At 36.4% G+C, this 19201-nt stretch overlaps 1 protein-coding gene and 2 long non-coding RNA genes across 3 annotated transcripts; all 3 read left to right on the forward strand.

Moving 5' to 3' along the window:
• The first annotated feature begins 206 nt into the window (after nt 1-206).
• LOC135155933 (uncharacterized) lies at nt 207-1970 on the forward strand. Its single transcript, XR_010295076.1, has 3 exons — nt 207-443; nt 800-898; nt 1845-1970. It is a non-coding gene; the product is annotated as an uncharacterized LOC135155933 (long non-coding RNA).
• Nucleotides 1971-2041: 71 nt separating this feature from the next.
• On the forward strand, nt 2042-10322 carry LOC135156028 (uncharacterized). Its single transcript, XM_064107023.1, has 11 exons — nt 2042-2189; nt 2448-2546; nt 3504-3848; nt 4107-4205; nt 4960-5301; nt 5564-5662; nt 6415-6756; nt 7018-7116; nt 8077-8418; nt 9763-9858; nt 10261-10322. Exons 1-11 carry the CDS (start codon nt 2111-2113, stop codon nt 10320-10322), a joined length of 2004 nt encoding a protein of 667 aa, XP_063963093.1. The 5' UTR covers nt 2042-2110.
• Nucleotides 10323-10952: 630 nt separating this feature from the next.
• Nucleotides 10953-19024, forward strand: LOC135155991 (uncharacterized). Its single transcript, XR_010295116.1, has 3 exons — nt 10953-11149; nt 11556-11651; nt 18947-19024. It is a non-coding gene; the product is annotated as an uncharacterized LOC135155991 (long non-coding RNA).
• Nucleotides 19025-19201: the final 177 nt, after the last annotated feature.

Here is a 19201-nt window from a genome sequence, read left to right on the forward strand (position 1 = left end):
ACACTGTGTATCACAGTGTTGTGATTATGTGTTCTTAATTTATGGTAGGTTGGGTCAAACATCTTATTCATAACCTTCCTTTCTCTCGGTTTTATTAATAGATTACACTGCGACGTATCTGCAATCAGGTAAATCTCATTCAATCGACATACCACGCAACTACACAACACGACTTTACCACGTAACCGTGCTACAAACAAATGATACGAATGGATTTCGAATCGTGTTCCATAATTTCTACATCAGATATACCAATCGAATCCAAATTGGGACAGGTACTGATCCATCTGATGCACAGTCTGTCATCACATATCTCTTTGGATCTCGAAGCTTTTCTGATGATGTTTATGTGGAGACCAATAAGATGTGGATTGCTGTCATAGGAGGACCGACTGACACCAATCTCTTCATAGATGTTGACATCTTCGCTATTGATCTCTCTAGTAAATAGATTTCATGCGACTTCACTTTCATGGGTTTAAATGGTATATAATTGGTAGGGCAAAGTTCAAAACATGAAATGTAACCACTTTAATGTTGAGTAATGAATCAAATCTTTAAAGATTGTCAAAACCTGCCACTTTTACGCAAAAATTACAAAGTTGATGAGAATAATACCTTTTCGACGGTAGTATGAGGGGTATGAGTAATATATCTAACAAAAATAAAACAAAACAGAAACACGGGTAGATTGAAGGTAGTAGTTGTAATCAGAAAATGCCAATAAATAATGCATTGTTATAACTTTCTGCTCATATAGCCGTACGATTTTTTTTCCTTCCCTTCTTCTCCAAATCAGCTCTGTTTAGCTGCCCAGTGAGCAATATGAGCGTGTCATCAGATGTTCTCTGTGATGGAGTGTACCATTGCGATCATTATGAAGATGAGTCGGCATGCAGTAAGTCAAATATGAAAGCATCCCTGTCTCTTGTGTACTTTTTATTTCATTTGCTTTCTAATTTGAGTAATAATGATTAGTATACTGATAATGAAATAAAAATCAAAATCAATATTTTGAGTGATATATAGTTGTGATCCGAAGTAGGAAACTGAACGACCGCGATGTTTCGTGGCAAACTGACAGTACCATCATTTTCTAATGTTGAGCTTGATACTTGATGTATGAGTACACCATTATGGCCGTCACTCTGATTGCTTTGCAAAACTGGTTATTATAATAGGCAAAGGCATATAAATAAGAGAAACATACCTTAATCACGCAGATTCCCCTATACTTGTATCATTAGTCATTGTCATTATAAGCCTTCATAAAATCATAGTAATAAGGCATGCACTACCACTTGCACTGGAAGCATTGTGTGATTGGATAACACAGGTGAGTGCACTTTCCACATGTTCCAGGAACGTTTAACTTCTAATGTGTATAAGATAAACCAGGACCTCGTCTCACAAAGATTTGTGAAACCTTTCAATCAAACTGAAAATGCATTTGATAAAGATTCCCTTCACTCAATTATACAGATATAAATTAATTGCAATCTGAGATTGTATGATATGATTTACACTCCTAGTTAAGTGCCGCGCTAGCGACAAGCCGTTATGAAATAATCGCGTGCTCAATAGACGACAAGCCGTAAATTAAAAGCAATGTAAGTCAAAATGAGTCTTTAACAGGTTGATGTATATGTATTTTCCTCTGCACCATCTTAGATTATCCAGGGACGTATCTGCCATCAGGGGAAACACATTCAATTTATATACCACGCAATAGTAATGGAATGTTGAACACTGGGTATCACAGTGCTGTGAATGTGTTTTTTTTTCTGAAAGGTTGGGTCAAACATCTATTTCATAACCTTCCTTTCTCTCGATTTTATTAATAGATTACACTGCGACATATCTGCAATCAGGTGCATCTTATTCAGTCGACATACCACGCAACTACACAAGACGATTTTACCACGCAACCGTGCTACAAACAAACGATACGAATGGATTTCGCATCGTGTTCCAATATTTATATCTCTTTTCTAGTCATCGAATCCAAATAGGGGCAGGTACTGATCCGTCTGATCAACAATCTGTCATCACAACCATCAATGGATATAGAACTTGCTGCCCTGTTGATGTCTTTGTGGAGACCAATAAGATGTGGATTGCTGTCATAGGAGATCTGACTTACACCACTCTTGAGATTGAAGCGGACATCGTTGCTTTCAACATTTCAAGTGAATATTGATATTTTACTAGCAGTTTTATATTGTATAAGTATAGAAAAACTCGGTCCTGCCAACTTTCATAAAAAAATTATAAACCGATTAAAATATTAGCCTATTTTAAAGTAAATGAGATAGAAACACATTGACATTGAGGATCAAAATGGTTGTGATCAGAAAATGTCAGTACACCTAGAATAAAGCATTGTCTGAATGTTGTGCTCACATAGCAGTGCAATTTCTTCCTTCCCCCTTCTTTCTCCTTATCAGCCCTGTTTAATTGCCCGAGGAGCAATATGAACGTGTTATCAGATGTTCTGTGTGATGGAGTGTACCATTGCGATCATTACGAAGATGAATTGGCATGCAGTAAGTCAAATCAAGAAGCATTCCTGTCTCTTGTGTACTTTTTATTCCATTTGCTTTCTATTTTGAGTAATTATGATTAAAGTATACTGATAATGAAAAAATATCAAAATCAATATTTTGAGTGAAATATATTTGTCATCCGAAATAGGAAATTGGACGGCCGCGATTTTTTGGTTGCAAACTGACAATGTATACCATCATCTGGCAAATAATGTAGAGCCTGATACTACTTGATGTATGAGTACACCATTATGGCCGTCACTCTGATTGCTTTGCAAAACTGGTTATTATAATAGGCAAAGGCATATAAATAAGAGAAACATACCTTAATCATGCAGATTCCCCTATACTTGTATCATTAGTCATTGTCATTATAAGCCTTCATAAAATCATAGTAATAAGGCATGCACTACCACTTGCACTGGAAGCATTGTGATTGGATAACACAGGTGAGTGCACTTTCCACATGTTCCAGGAACGTTTAACTTCTAATGTGTATAAGATAAACCAAGACATCGTCTCACAAAGATTTGTGAAACATTTCACTCGAACTGCAAATGCATTTGATAAAGATTCCCTTCACTCAATTATACAGATATAAATCAATTGCAATCTGAGATTGTATGATATGATTTACACTCCTAGTTAAGTGCCGCGCTAGCGACAAACCGTTATGAAATAATCGCGTGCTCAATAGACGACAAACTGTAAATTAGAAGCAATGTTAGTCAAAATGAGTCTTTAACAGGTAGATGTATATGTATTTTCCTCTGCACCATCTTAGATTATCCAGGGACGTATCTGCCATCAGGGGAAACACATTCAATTTATATACCACGCAATAGTAATGGAATGTTGAACACTGTGTATCACAGTGCTGTGAATGTGTTTTTTTTTCTGAAAGGTTGGGTCAAACATCTTATTCATAACCTTCCTTTCTCTCGATTTCATTAATAGATTACACTGCGACATATCTGCAATCAGGTGCATCTTATTCAGTCGACATACCACGCAACTACACAAGACGATTTTACCACGCAACCGTGCTACAAACAAACGATACGAATGGATTTCGAATCGTGTTCCAATATTTATATCTCTATTCTAGTCATCGAATCCAAATAGGGGCAGGTACTGATCCGTCTGATCAACAATCTGTCATCACAACCATCAATGGATATAGAACTTGCTGCCCTGTTGATGTCTACGTAGAGACCAATAGGATGTGGATTGCTGTCATAGGAGGTCTGACTTACACCAATCTTGAGATTGAAGCGGACATCGTTGCTTTCAACATTTCAAGTGAATATTGATATTTTACTAGCAGTTTTATATTGTATAAGTATAGAAAAACTCGGTCCTGCCAACTTTCATAAAAAAATTATAAACCGATTAAAATATTAGCCTATTTTAAAGTAAATGAGATAGAAACACATTGAAATTGAGGATCAAATTAGTTGTGATCAGAAAATGTCAGTACACCTAGAATAAAGCGTTGTCTGAATGTTGTGCTCACATAGCAGTGCAATTTCTTCCTTCCCCCTTCTTTCTCCTTATCAGCCCTGTTTAATTGCCCGAGGAGCAATATGAACGTGTTATCAGATGTTCTGTGTGATGGAGTGTACCATTGCGATAATTACGAAGATGAATTGGCATGCAGTAAGTCAAATCAAGAAGCATTCCTGTCTCTTGTGTACTTTTTATTCCATTTGCTTTCTATTTTGAGTAATTATGATTAAAGTATACTGATAATGAAAAAATATCGAAATCAATATTTTGAGTGAAATATATTTGTCATCCGAAATAGGAAATTGGACGGCCGCGATTTTTTGGTTGCAAACTGACAATGTATACCATCATCTGGCAAATAATGTAGAGCCTGATACTTATGATGTATGAGTACACCTTTATGGCCGTCACGCTGTTTGCTTTCACCCAGGTGTGCAAAAAACTGGTTATCATTATAATAGGCAAAAGCCTATAAATAAGAGAAACAAATAACTTCATCAGATTCCCCTATACTTGTATCATTAGTCTTTGTCATTATAAGCCTTCATAAATCATAGTAATAAGGCATGCACTACCACTTGCACCGGAAGCATTGTGTGATTCGATAACACACAGGGTGCACTTTCCACATGTTCCAGGAACGTTTAATTTTTAATGTGTTGACGATACACCAGAATTTCATCTCACAAAGATTTGTATAACATTTAAATCAAACTGAAAATGCATTTAATGAAAAATTCCCTTCACTTAATTATACAGATATGAATAAATTGCAATCTGATTTACACTCCTTGTAAGCCATTATAAAAAATAATCGTGTGGTGAATAGACGACAAGCCGTAAATGAGAAGCAAAATGAGTCTTTAACAGGTTATTGTATGTGTCTTCCTCTGCACCCTCTCAGATTATCCAGCGATGTATCTGCAATCAGGTGAATCTTATTCAATCGACATACCACGCAACTACACAAGACGATTCTACCATGCAATCGTGCTACAAACAAACGATACGAATGGATTTCGAATCGTGTTCCAATATTTATATCTCTATTCTGGTCATCGAATCCAAATAGGGACAGGTACTGATCCATCTGATCCACAGTCTGTCATCACAAGTCTCTATGGTACTAGAAGCTCTTCTGATGATGTCTATGTGATGACCAATAAGATGTGGATCGCTGTCATAGGAGGACCGACTTACACCAATCTTGAGATTGAAGCGGACATCGTTTCTTTCAACCTTTCAAGTGAATATTGATATTTTATTTGCAGTGTTATATTATATAAGTATAGACAAACTCGGGCCTGCCAACTTTTATTCCAAAAAAATTATAAACCGATTAAAATAAATTAGCCTATTTTACAATAAATGAGAGAGAAACACATTGAAATTGAGGATGGAAATTGTTGTGATCAGAAAATGTCAGTACACCTAGAATATTGCATTGTCTGAATTTTGTGCTCACATAGCAGTGCAATTTTTTCCTTCCCCTTTTTAATCCCTATCAGCCCTGTTTAATTGCCCGAGGAGCAATATGAACGTGTCAACAGATGTTCTATGTGATGGAGTGTACCATTGCGATCATTATGAAGATGAATTGGCATGCAGTAAGTAAAATAAAGAAGCATTCCTGTCTCTTGCGTCCTTTTTATTCAATTTGTTTTCTATTTTGAGTAATTATGATTAAAGTATCCTGATAATGAAAAACAAATCAAAATCAATATTTTAAAGGATATATAGTTGTCATCCGAAGTAGGAAACTCAACGACCGTGATTTTTCGGTTGCAAACTGACAGTATAACGTACCATCATCTGGCAAATAATGTAGAGCCTGATACTTATGACGTATGAGTACACCATTATGGCCGTCACGCTGTTTGCTTTCACCCAGGTGTGCAAGAAACTGGTTATCATTATAATAGCCAATGGCCTTTACAAAACATATACCTTAATCAGCTTCCCCTATACTTGTACCATTAGTCTTTGTCATTATAAGCCTTCATAAAATCATAGCAATAAGGCATGCACTACCACTTGCACCGGAAGCATTGTGTGATTCGATAACACAAGTGAGTGTACTTTCCACATGTTCCAGGAACGTTAGATTTTTAATATGTTGACGATAAACCAGAATTTCATCTCACAAAGATTTGTATAACATTTAAATCAAACTGAAAATGCATTTAATGAAAAATTCCCTTCACTTAATTATACAGATATGAATAAATTGCAATCTGATTTACACTCCTTGTAAGCCATTATAAAATAATCGTGTGGTGAATAGACGATAAGCCGTAAATGAGAAGCAAAATGAGTCTTTAACAGGTTATTGTATGTGCCTTCCTTTGCACCCTCTCAGATTTTCCAGCGATGTATCTACAATCAGGTGAATCTTATTCAATCGATATACCACGCAACTACACAAGACGATTTTACCATGCAATCGTGCTACAAACAAACGATACGAATGGATTTCGAATCGTGTTCCAATATTTATATATCCATTCTAGTCATCGAATCCAAATAGGGACAGGTACTGATCCATCTGATCCACAGTCTGTCATCACAAGTCTGTATGGTACAAGAAGCTCTTCTGATGATGTCTATGTGATTACCAATAAGATGTGGATCGCTGTCATAGGAGGACCGACTTACACCAATCTTGAGATTGAAGCGGATATCGTTTCTTTCAACCTTTCAAGTGAATATTGATATTTTACTAGCAGTGTTATATTATATAAGTATAGACAAACTCGGGCCTGCCAACTTTCATTCCAAAAAAAATTAGAAACCGATTAAAATATTAGCCTATTTTAAAGTAAATGAGAGAGAAACACATTGAAATTGAGGATGGAAATTGTTGTGATCAGAAAATGTCAGTACACCTAGAATATTGCATTGTCTGAATTTTGTGCTCACATAGCAGTGCAATTTTTTCCTTCCCCTTTTTAATCCCTATCAGCCCTGTTTAATTGCCCGAGGAGCAATATGAACGTGTCAACAGATGTTCTATGTGATGGAGTGTACCATTGCGATCATTATGAAGATGAATTGGCATGCAGTAAGTAAAATAAAGAAGCATTCCTGTCTCTTGCGTCCTTTTTATTCAGTTTGTTTTCTATTTTGAGTAATTATGATCAAAGTATCCTGATAATGACAAAAAAAATCAAAATCAATATTTTAAAAGATATATAGTTGTCATCCGAAGAAGGAAACTCAACGACCGCGATTTTTCGGTTGCAAACTGACAGTATAACGTACCATCATCTGGCAAATAATGTAGAGCCTGATACTTATGATGTATGAGTACACCATTATGGCCGTCACGCTGTTTGCTTTCACCCAGGTGTGCAAAAAACTGGTTATCATTATAATAGCCAATGGCCTTTAAAAAACATATACCTTAATCAGATTCCCCTATACTTGTATCATTAGTCTTTGTCATTATAAGCCTTCATGAAATCATAGTAATAAGGCATACACTTCCACTTGCACAGGAAGCATTGTATGATTGTATAACACAGGTGAGTGTACTTTCCACATGTTCCAGGAACGTTTACATTTTAATGTGTTGACGATAAACCAGGACCTCGTCTAACAAAGATTGTGAAACATTTAAATCAAACTGAAAATGCATTTGGTAATAGTTCCCTTCACTTAATTATAGAGATATAAATCAATTGGAATCTGAGATTGATATGAATTACACTCTTTGTAAGTGCCGCGCTAGACAAGCCGTTATGAAACAATCGCGTGCTCAATAGACGACAAGGCGTAAGTTAGAAGCAATGTTAGTCAAAATGAGCCTTTAACAGGTTATTCTATGTGTCTTCCTCTGCACCATCTTAGATTATCTAGCGACGTATCTGCCATCAGGTGAATCACATTCAATCTACATACCACGCAAAAGTAATGGAATATTGTAAGACTGCGTATCACAGTGCTGTGATTGTGTGTTCTTTCTGGTAGGTTTGGTCAAACATCTTATTCATAACCTCCTTTCTCTCGATTTTAAAAATAGATTACACTGCGACGTATCTGCAATCAGGTGAATCTTATTCAATCGACATACCACGCAACTACACAATACGATTTTACCACGCAACCGTGCTACAAACAAATGATAAGAATGGATTTCGAATCGTGTTCCTAGATTTCTATATCAGATCTACCAATCAAGTCCAAATTGGGACAGGTACTGATCCGTCTGATCCACAGTCTGGGATCACAAGTCTCTTTGGATCTAGAAGCTCTTCTGATGATGTATATGTGGAGACCAATAAGATGTGGATTGCTGTCAAGGGGGGACTGGCTGACACCAATCTCTTCATAGATGTTGACATCTTTGCTATTGATCTCTCAAGTAAATATATTTCATGCGACTTCACTTTCATGGGGTTAAGGACGTTCCACAGTTATGTTTGTGCGCATTATGATCTGCGCATAGTTTACACTCTGCGCGCTGACGTCACAATGGATGAACAGGTGATTAATTAGCTGCAGGTATGAGCTGATTTTTCTCATTTTCTGCACTTTACTGCAGATCCGATGCGTTATTTCATGAAGCTAAAAAATTGAATTATTCCATGGACCATTCAAAAAAAAAATTCTACAATTTCAAAATATTTTACTCTGCAGTGCTGCCAAGAATCACGAATATTACCCCGAGTTTGAATAAATGGTAGAGTGGTTTTGATTTTTTCTTCACATAGATACAAAGCATTCGGCGCATTTTTGGTGTTTTAAAAAGCACAATTGCTCTAATAAAAATGCTGATAGTTTAAAAACAAGCACATGAACCCCTATTTTTTAATGTTTGTACCTCTAAGGTATACCTTCCTCTACAACTCTGCAAATTTTGGTTAAAATGACATGGATTTTGAATAAAGTGCAGCATTTATTGCACGTTTGTAGTTTGTTACTGAAATTTTACATTTTTTAGATTGGGATTTTGTTATCTTTTACGCCATTTTCAATAACTGACAGTGCTGTTAAACTTAAAATTGCAAACAAATAGCACTATAAATAGATTCTCCATTCTAACGATACTATTATTAACTCTCTTGCGAAATTTGATGACCTTTTCATGTATTTTGACTGAGTAATAGAGGTTTAAACTCATTGTAATAATCTTGGGCGGTCTAAAAGTGCCAAATTCTTTTGAATGCGCAATTCATAAGAACATCAATTTTGGTGAATTTTGAAGCTCTATAGCAAAAAATCAAGCACATGGACCTATGTTAATTTTTGCATATTTCGAATATTAAGGTTCTGAAGTATCTATGTGCAAAGTTTGGTGAAAATGACATGGATTTCACTTTAACTGTGGAACGTCCTTAAATGGTATATAATTGGAAGGACATAGTTGAAAATATGAAATGTAACCACCACTAATGTTGAGTAATGAATCAAATCTTTAAAAATTGCTTTTGACCATTCAAGTGAATATGATATGTTACTAACAGTGTTATATCAAGTATAGAATAACTAGGGCCTATCAACTCTCATGCAAAAATTATAAAACTGATGAGATTTAAACCTTTTTCACGGTAGTATGAGGAATATATCTAATAAATAACAAACAGAAACACGGGTAGATTGAGGGTAGAAGTTGAAATCAGAAAATACCATTATATAATGCATTGTTATAATATTGTGCTCATATAGCCGTTTGATATTTTCCCTCCCCTTTTCTCATCTCTACCAGCTCTGTTTAATTGCCCAGTGAGCAATAAGAACGTGATATCAGTTCTGTGTGATGGAGTGTACCATTGCGATCATTATGAAGACGAATCGGAATGCAGTAAGTCAAATAAAGTTGCATCATTGTGTCCTCTTTTTGTTTGAGTAGGCCTCCTTTTAAAATCATTTGACTTATAAGTAACATTAATAAAAGTATACTGAGAATGATATCAATATTCGGTGTGGTAGATATAGTTGTCATTCGAAGAAGCAAACAGAACGACCGCAATGTTTCGGTTGCAAACTGCTAGTACCTTCATCATGTTCATCTGGTATGGAGAGCTTGATACTTATAATGAGCAATCAGTGCATCTTCTGACCATGCTTATCGTCAATGTCGCTGCTTTCACCCTTGTGTGCAATATAGTTGTTATCCTTATAATTGGCAAAGGCCTATGAATAAGATAAACATATACACGACTCATAATCCTCTACTTGTATTCTTGCTCTTTTTCATTATCAGCCTTTATAAAGTCAAAAAGAAATGAGGCATGCGCTACCACGTGTACCAGAAACATTGTATGATTGGATAACACAGATGAGATTCATTTCCACATGTTCCATGTACGTTTTAATGTATTGACTCCAGAACAGGACCTGGTCTTACAGATATTTGTGAACATTTCAATCAAAGTGAAATTGCATTTCAAATTGTATTTGATAAAAAACCTTCCCGAATTATACAGATATAAATCAATAATTGCATCATGTGATTGATATGATTTACATTCATTGTAAGTGCTTCGCTAGCGTGGTCAATGTACCATTATCCAAACATATAAATGAACAGCAATGATAGTCGTAACGAGTCTTTTTTTATGTGACTTTCTCACCATCTTAGATTATCCAACGACGTATGTGCCATCAGGTGAATCACATTCAATCTACATACCTCGCAAAAGTAATGGAATGTTGTAACACTGTGTATCACAGTGCTGTGATTGTGTGTTCTTTCTGGTAGGTTTGGCAAAACATCTTAATCATAACCTTCCTTTCGATTTTATAAATAGATTACACTGCGACGTATCTGCAATCAGGTGAATCTTATTCAATCGATATACCACGCAACTACACAAGACGATTTTACCACGCCACCGTGCTACAAACAAATGATACGAATGGATTTCGAATCGTGTTCCAAGATGTCTATATCAGATCTACCAATCAAATCCAAATTGGGACAGGTACTGATCCATTTGATCCACAGTCTGTCATCACAAGTCTCTATGGTACTAGAAGCTCTTCTGATGATGTCTATGTGGAGACTAATCAGATGTGGATGGCTGTCATAGGAGGACTTTATGACACCAATCTCTTCATAGATGTTGCCATCTTTGCTATTGATCTCTCAAGTAAATATATTTCATGCGACTTCACTTTCATGGGGTTAAATGGTATATAATTGGAAGGACAAAGTTGAAAACATGAAGTGTAACCACCACTAATGTTGAGTAATGAATCAAATCTTTAATAATTGCTTTTGACCATTCAAGTGAATATGATATGTTACTAACAGTGTTTTATCAAGTATAGAATAACTAGGGCCTACCAACTTTCATACAAAAATTATAAAACTGATGAGATTAAAACATTTTCCACGGTAGTATGAGGAATATATCTATTAAACAACAAACAAAAACACGGGTAGATTGAGGGTAGAAGTTGAAATCAGAAAATACTATTATATAATGCTTTGTTATGATATTTTGCTCATATAGCCGTTTGATATTTTCCCTCCCCTTTTCTCATGTCTACCAGCTCTGTTGAATTGCCCAGTGAGCAATAAGAACGTGTTATCAGTTCTGTGTGATGGAGTGTACCATTGCGATCATTATGAAGACGAATCGGAATGCAGTAAGTCAAATAAAGTATTATCCTTGTGTCCTCTGCTTCTTGAGTAGGCCTACTTTTTAAATCATTTGACTTATAAGTAACAGTGATAAAAGTATACTGAGAATGATGTCAATATCAATATTCCGTGTGGTAGATACAGTTGTCATTCGAAGAAGCAAACAGAACGACCGCAATGTTTCGGTTGCAAACAGCTAGTACCTTCATCATGTTCATCTGGTATAGAGAGCTTGATACTTATGATGAGTAATCAGCGCATCTTCTGACCATGCTGACCGTCACTGTCGCTGCTTTTGCCTGGTGTGCAATATAGTTGTTATCCTTATAGGCCCGAATTCTTGAAGGGTGGCTAACTTAGCCCATGGGCTAAATCGCGTCATTTGACGTCATTTAGCCCACCGTGCTAAATTTTGCATTTCTTGAAGCTCGGCTAAGTTATCCCGCGCGAAATCATGGGCTAAATCGCGTCATTTGACGTCACAAATTTAGCACCCCTTTGGCCAGGGGCTAAATCGTGGGCTAAGTTAGCCCACTGATTTTTACCAATCAGATAGCAGATTGTCAAAATGGACATTAATTATTGGATTTTCTGCATCGTGAGAACAAGCCGACGATATGGACGGGGAGGGGGTCGTAATGCCGTTTTTATCTTCACAACTTCGATCAAAACCGTAAGTATACATTTTGTCGTAAGAGTTTTGATCATTTTAAATTGGGGTATTTGTTGAATTACAGCCATAAATTTGAAAGTGTGTTGGTCTAGTTCATAAAACTTGGACATAATAGTAATCAAGTATCACTGAACATCCTGTGCGAGTTTCAGGTCACATGATCAAGGTCAAAGGTCATGTAAGGTCAAAGAACTTTGGCCACGTTGGGGGTATTTGTTGAATTGCCATCATATCTCTATAAGTGTATTGGTCTAGTTCATAAAACGTGGAAATAAGAGTAACCAAGTATCACTGAACATCTTGTGCGAGTTATAGTAGATTTCAAAATCAGCACTGCTGCTATATTGAATCGCGTGATGCAGGTGAGACGGCCAGAGGCATTCCACTTGTTCATTTATTTGTGCCAACGCGAAATATCAGAATATGATTCGGAATACCTGATGATGCGGAAGTCTTACATCAAGAGTTACAGCATGAAGTAATGACACAGTCCTATACGTTTAATTTTGTGTATGACTGACTGACTGACCTGTGCAGTCTGTCCAGCTCCAAGGATCACGATTGATCGCGTTCAGAAAAACACAATGGATTTCAGTTTGGAAAAAACAATAGTACCGTACTTCAAACCTAACCTGTCTTAGATCTGCATGGGCCATTGGATAGCTATGCCTATGGCCATGTTGGCCAGGGCAGGGTAATCATAAATGACTAGTTATGCATTATGGCTACCGCAAAACTCACTCGGTCACGTCACTGGCATCGCAAAGACAAGTACAAGTTTACTTTAAAGTTTGATGTTTTCTTTATTTCAATGTTTTGTCCCCGACCCCCCCCCCCCTCCAAGAAGAAAAAATACTGTGACTTTGTGTTTGGGAATGTTGATATTTCTTGGAAAATATTAAATGCACCCGTGAGGTCATGACTCGTCATAATTTATAGTATAGACCCCTGTATTTCTTATTTTTTCCTTTTATATTAATCTCTTCTATAAAGTTCTAGAACCTAATACTGTATAGATCTAGATTATTTGGAATGATCTTTGTTTCTGGGGATTGTTTTATTTAACAATTTTTTTTATTTACATTGGGAGGCAGCGTACATGTAGCTCAGTCGGTTAGAGCGCATGTTTTAGATATTAAAGATTGTAGATCTCAATGTGAGGGGTTCGAGTCCCGCTCATGCCAAAATGTGTCGAACAAAAAATCTGAAGCTATAGCGTTGTGTGTTAGCGTGTCTCACCACTGTATTCAGTGCAGGTGTGAATGCAGTTGGAAAACACTCCGTCCATCTGAAAGGACCCAAATGTTGGTCCCGTGTGTAGGAGAGTCACAACATTTGCACGTTAAAACCAATACACTATTCGTCAAAGACGGGTGTTCACCCGGTCACGGTGTATTTATTGCACCTGCCGGTCCCGGCAAAATTCAAGTCATTGAGGTCAAGTCACTCTTGACGTTCATATGCCATATTAATTAATATAATGATTGTGGGCTTTAACGGAAAGACGATGCTACCATCAATCATCCCCACTGTAGAGCCAAAGAAGTTCAGCGGAACAACCAATGTATATAGACTGAAGCTATTGGTCTAATCTAGATCTACTCACAAAGTTAAGTGGAACAACCAATTTACAGAGAGTAGAGGCTAAAATTTTTGGTCTACCATTTAATTAACGTGCAAGTAAACAATTCTCAATTCATTGTGCATGTTTATTATTTCCATATATCAATAATTTGTATAGTGGTAATGGATCCCTAGATCAAATAAATCCCTTTAAAGTACCAACAGGAGCACACAACATATTACTTTTTGTACCAACAACTAGATTCTAGATTAGACCAAAAGCGTCAGTGACTCTATGTACATTGGTTGTTCCGCTGAACTTTTTTGGCTCTACTTACCAATTGGCATCATGCTTAGTAAAATGTTAGAAATTGTTGAAAAAATCCCCCAAAACGACAGTTATTCCTGTCTAATTCTTGATAAAGATAAATATCAATTATCATACAGTATTACGATCTCAGCATTTATCAAGTCTACTACTGATTGTTATTCATATGCTTATCGTAGTACGGTTTTTATTTCCTTTTTATTTCTTTATTATTAGGCACTACCCAAGCCAAAATACTAAAAATGGCTAATGTTCTCCAACAGTGTCATCACCCATCATTGTGGAGTATCGAAAGAGAGGTTTGTTTCATATTTCTTAATTTCGTTAATTTTCGTTAACCATAAGAAAATCTTGATATATCGGTTTTCTATTTCATGCCAACTGTAACCAATTATATTTTAGGGGCCACTTTTTTTTAGTTCTCACAATAAATGAAAACCTGTTTGATGGATATAAACTGTAATCTTATTATTTTACACTTGCTGCAGAACATATTAAAGTAATTTGTAATTTCCTTTCCATTGTTGTTTTGCTTGGGTAGGCAGTTTACCTTTAGAGTGACGATGTTCGGAATATGGGAAAAAAGGTGATGATCTCGGAATGCATGACCACAATCCATATTATTTGACTCGTCCACATATTTAAATTTTGTTTGTTACTTTACCTAACCCTGCAGATACTTGAACATGTTGGAATGTCACCTTGAGGACCAAGATATGGGGAGAATAACACTTGAATGGTGCAGAGATGAGTCTTTTCAACTCTGGTATGCTTCTCCAAGCAAACGGCCATGCACATCACCAGAATGCTTGAACAGGATCAGGGAGTGAATTTCTGAGGAAGGGTTCTTTTCCAGTACTTTGATACAATTGTCTTCACTTTATTTTTGCTGTTGGTGAGTTATTCCCCATCTACTTAATGTCCCATGATAATGAGTTTACGTCAATGGTATGTTTCTTATTACTCCTTAATACAATACAAATCAAACTTAAACAATCCATAATATTATAAACAAAAAGTCATAATACATTGTGAATACAAAATAACGATGTTAGCTTAAAGCCATCATGAGCGGTTATGCAACTAAACCCAAGCTGACATGATCTTGTATGTATGCAGTCAACTTGGCCCTTATATACTGTATTTCATCCTTTTTCAGTCCTGTTGTTAGTAAAATTTTATTATAATTTGATTCTCTTCATATGTACGATCAGACAATTTTAAAGAGTTAATTGAAAGATAGGCTGCTAAATTTTATATTGCAGGAGAAATGAGAAATAGAAAACAAAGATTTTTGCTTCTTCAGGTAAAAGGGATATTACTATTAATTGTTACACAAATGAAGATATATTTCTAGAAAGAATACTGAAGAGCAAATTTTGTAATATGTATTTTGTTCTTGATCCTTATTGCAGGTATCCTTTGCTCTTCTTCTTTGATGAATTCCTGCCTGCATTCCCTTGTCAATCAATCAATATAGCATGCTATTTAGCATTCCATTGGCCATGGCATAATCTACGCATGAACATGGACACTGAGTTAAAACTGGTAGCTTGCTCAATCCCGTACATCTCTTGACTGTCACCAGATAGTTATTCCTAGAAGTTTTAAAGCTACTGTACCACAGCCAATTTGAACAGCACCCTCTCAAGACATAAACTCCTGTACCTGTAATTAAAAAAAGACGACAATGTCCTGAATAAACTAATCTATCTACTATAAATGTACATAAGTTTTGTTTATATATTGTATTCCAGGTGTGTTATCAGGAGAAAACATGATTTTTTTTTCTCTCTCCATGTGCTTGTGTTCATAGTTATTGCAGGAGGCAAAAAAGAAACTAATATAAGAAATATTTTCTTTATTCACTTTCAGATTAAAATTGTGCCAAGGAGAGATTAATGTTATGTGTAAGGCAGGGATGGTGGTAATGTGAATATGTCGGTAAAGGTTGTGTATGAAGAAAGTAAAGTGACTGCTTGTGCAAGAGGATACAATTTGAGAAAATTGCTGTAGGGGGTACTACAATATTATTTATTATAAACTTTTAATTGGGAGAAAAAAATGTGGTACGCAAAGACACATAATAATGTACATGTGATGAAAGCAAATAAGAAGTGAAAGAAGGGAAGGTAGCTTTATCACCGAGAGAATGACATGTGGGGTAAGCATAAGACTTTGTTTAAATGTTAATTTTTATTATAGGAAATTTAATCCCCTCAGAAATGATTTTATTTTTTCTTTAAAAGCAGGGGCATTTTGACCAAATTTCCTGAATTAAGCAATTGGTCTTTGGGAGTGGAGGGGGGCAAAGTTATTTCAAGGCAGGGGCTGCGGAACAGTTAAAAAAAAATCACAATCCGTCAAGGAGCCCCCCCCCCCCAAACCCCCGGTTCCGCAGCCCCTGCAAGGTGGACAGCAGGCTGATAATTTCAAAATAGACCATAATTTCAATCTAAGAGTACCTTGGACATTTTGTCGTAATTTCCCCCCATTTCACATATATTTATATGATCGGTGAAATACCCTTTTCACTCATCCAGGGTTGATAAGTCAAAATTTTTCTGACTAAGATATTGTATTGCCTTTAAAAAAATGATTACATGCTCTTACGAATGTGCAAGCATAGTGTCTAACTTGGTCAACCAACCCCCACCCGCCAACTGGAGTAGCAATAACAGATATAGGTTAGGAATAATGCAATTGCAAGAGTGACCAGTGAGTGCTCTTGGAGGAGCTTACCAATAAACATATTTGCTCCTTCTAAATTGTTGTTAGCTCTGGCAGACAGATGGGGGGAGCAAAAAAAAAATGTCGAAGTTTTTGCTCGCTCACAAAAAAAAAATTAATTTTACCAGATACGTCATATCAAGCCCCCTTAAATTTTTTGGTTCATTATTCCACTGGTTTTTAGTAAAAAAAAAAGGGGAGTGTATCAGAGGTGGGCCCAGGACTTCATCAATCACGGGGTGCAGAAATTAAATGTCCCCCCCAAAAAAAAAAAAAAAATTAGATAAAATCAATCGAAAATAAAAATGATAAAGAAAAAAATGTAAACTAGTTAAATAAAAAGTGTAGGAGGTAGAGTATAAATAAAGGAATAAAAATAACAAAATGAACAAATCTAAGAATTGTGTTTTTAAAGGTGAAAGATAATTTAATTGAAAAAATAATAGAAAATGGAATTTCACACAAATACTGCTGCAACTTCTTCCCCATTGATAAAAAATATAACTTATTGGAAAAAGTAAAATTAATAGAACATAAAATTAAAAAAATATTACTTCATATAGGAATGATTAAGAGAAAGAAATAAATGGCTTCGATAGGGGGGTCGAGATCATGTTGCTTAATTGGCACCGGCCCCAGCCCCAAACTCATAAATCTCTCACATGCATCTAAACCTAACATACAAGACCCCAATTTTTTTTTCAAGATTCAATTTTTAAGGATAGCAATAGCAGATTGGCACTTTCATTATTAATCAAAACTCGATCACCCACGAATGACAAGGTAGGTAGGCTTCGTAAACAGAATCATATCGATGTATTTCACACAATGTGCACTATCTATAAATGGCAAGTTGTTACAGCTTACAAGTAATTTAGTGTGCATTTTCCGCACACGATATGCGATCGATCTGGAATAAGGTTAGATCTAACCTTAGACTATAGTCTATACATACCTAACAAAAGGTTAAAATTAGAGTAGGCCCCTACAGCTTTTTTTCGCATGGTACCAGTGTGTAGAACAGTGCAGTCTTAGTCCTCACGATGCGTAGCACATGGAGCTCCAGCCGGAGCTCCATGGGTTACACGATGCGTTGCCCGGTACGGTGCAGAAAGGGGCAGCGCTCGCTGGCGGCGTGCCGGCGGCGGTAAATATATACTTACGCTGGCCCAAATAAATTCAAGTGCATGTTGCTGATACATATAATTTTTTTTTCGTTGAGTCCTGCTTCATGAACCCTGCGATGGCGACGTTTTCATGTCCCTAGCAGACCAAACGCTCAATACGGCGCTGAGCATGCTCAGTACTGCTTTATTACACTGATCATGCTCAGTACAGTGCTATAATAGAGCGCTAACTTCAGTCATCGATTCGTGGTAGATTTAGCCCACCGTGCTAAATATTTAGCCCGGTGTGCTAAGTTAGCCGGGGGTTCTAACTAGCCCACGCTTTGTGAAATGCTCGGTGGGCTAGGTTAGCCCACGGGGGATAGTTAACCCAGTGGGCTAAGTTAGCCACCCTTCGAGAATTCGGGTCATAATTGGCAAGGGCCTATAAATAAGAGAAACATATACACGACTCATATTTCTCTACTTGTATTGTTGCTCTTTGTCATTATCAGCCTTTATAAAGTAATAAAGAAATGAGGCATGCGCTACCACGTGTACCAGAAACATTGTATGATTGGATAACACAGATGAGAGTCATTTCCACATGTTCAATGAACGTTTTAATGTATTGACTCCAGAACAGGAACTGGTCTTACAAATATTTGTGAACATTTCAATCAAAGTGAAATTGCATTTGAAATTGTTTTGATAAAAAAAACCTTCCCGACTTATTCAGATATAACTCAATAATTGCATCATGTGATTGATATGATTTACACTCCTTGTACATGTAAGTGCTTCGCTGGCATGGTCAATGGACCATTATCCAAACATATAAATAAACAGCAATGATAGTCGTTACGAGTATTTCTTTATGTGCCTTTCTCATCATCTTAGATTATTCAACGACGTATCTGCAATCAGGCGAATCTTATTCAATCGACATACCACGCAACTACACCAGACGATTTTACCACGCAACCTTGCTACATACAAATGATACGAATGGATTTCGAATCGTGTTCCAAGATTTCTATATCAGATATACCAATCAAATCCAAATTGGGACAGGTAATGATCCATCTGATCCACAGTCTGTCATCACAAGTCTCTTTGGATCTAGAAGCTCCTCTGATGATGTATATGTGGAGA

The sequence above is a fragment of the Lytechinus pictus genome, chromosome 11 (assembly GCF_037042905.1).
Source record: "Lytechinus pictus isolate F3 Inbred chromosome 11, Lp3.0, whole genome shotgun sequence".
NCBI classification, from domain to species: domain Eukaryota; kingdom Metazoa; phylum Echinodermata; class Echinoidea; order Temnopleuroida; family Toxopneustidae; genus Lytechinus; species Lytechinus pictus.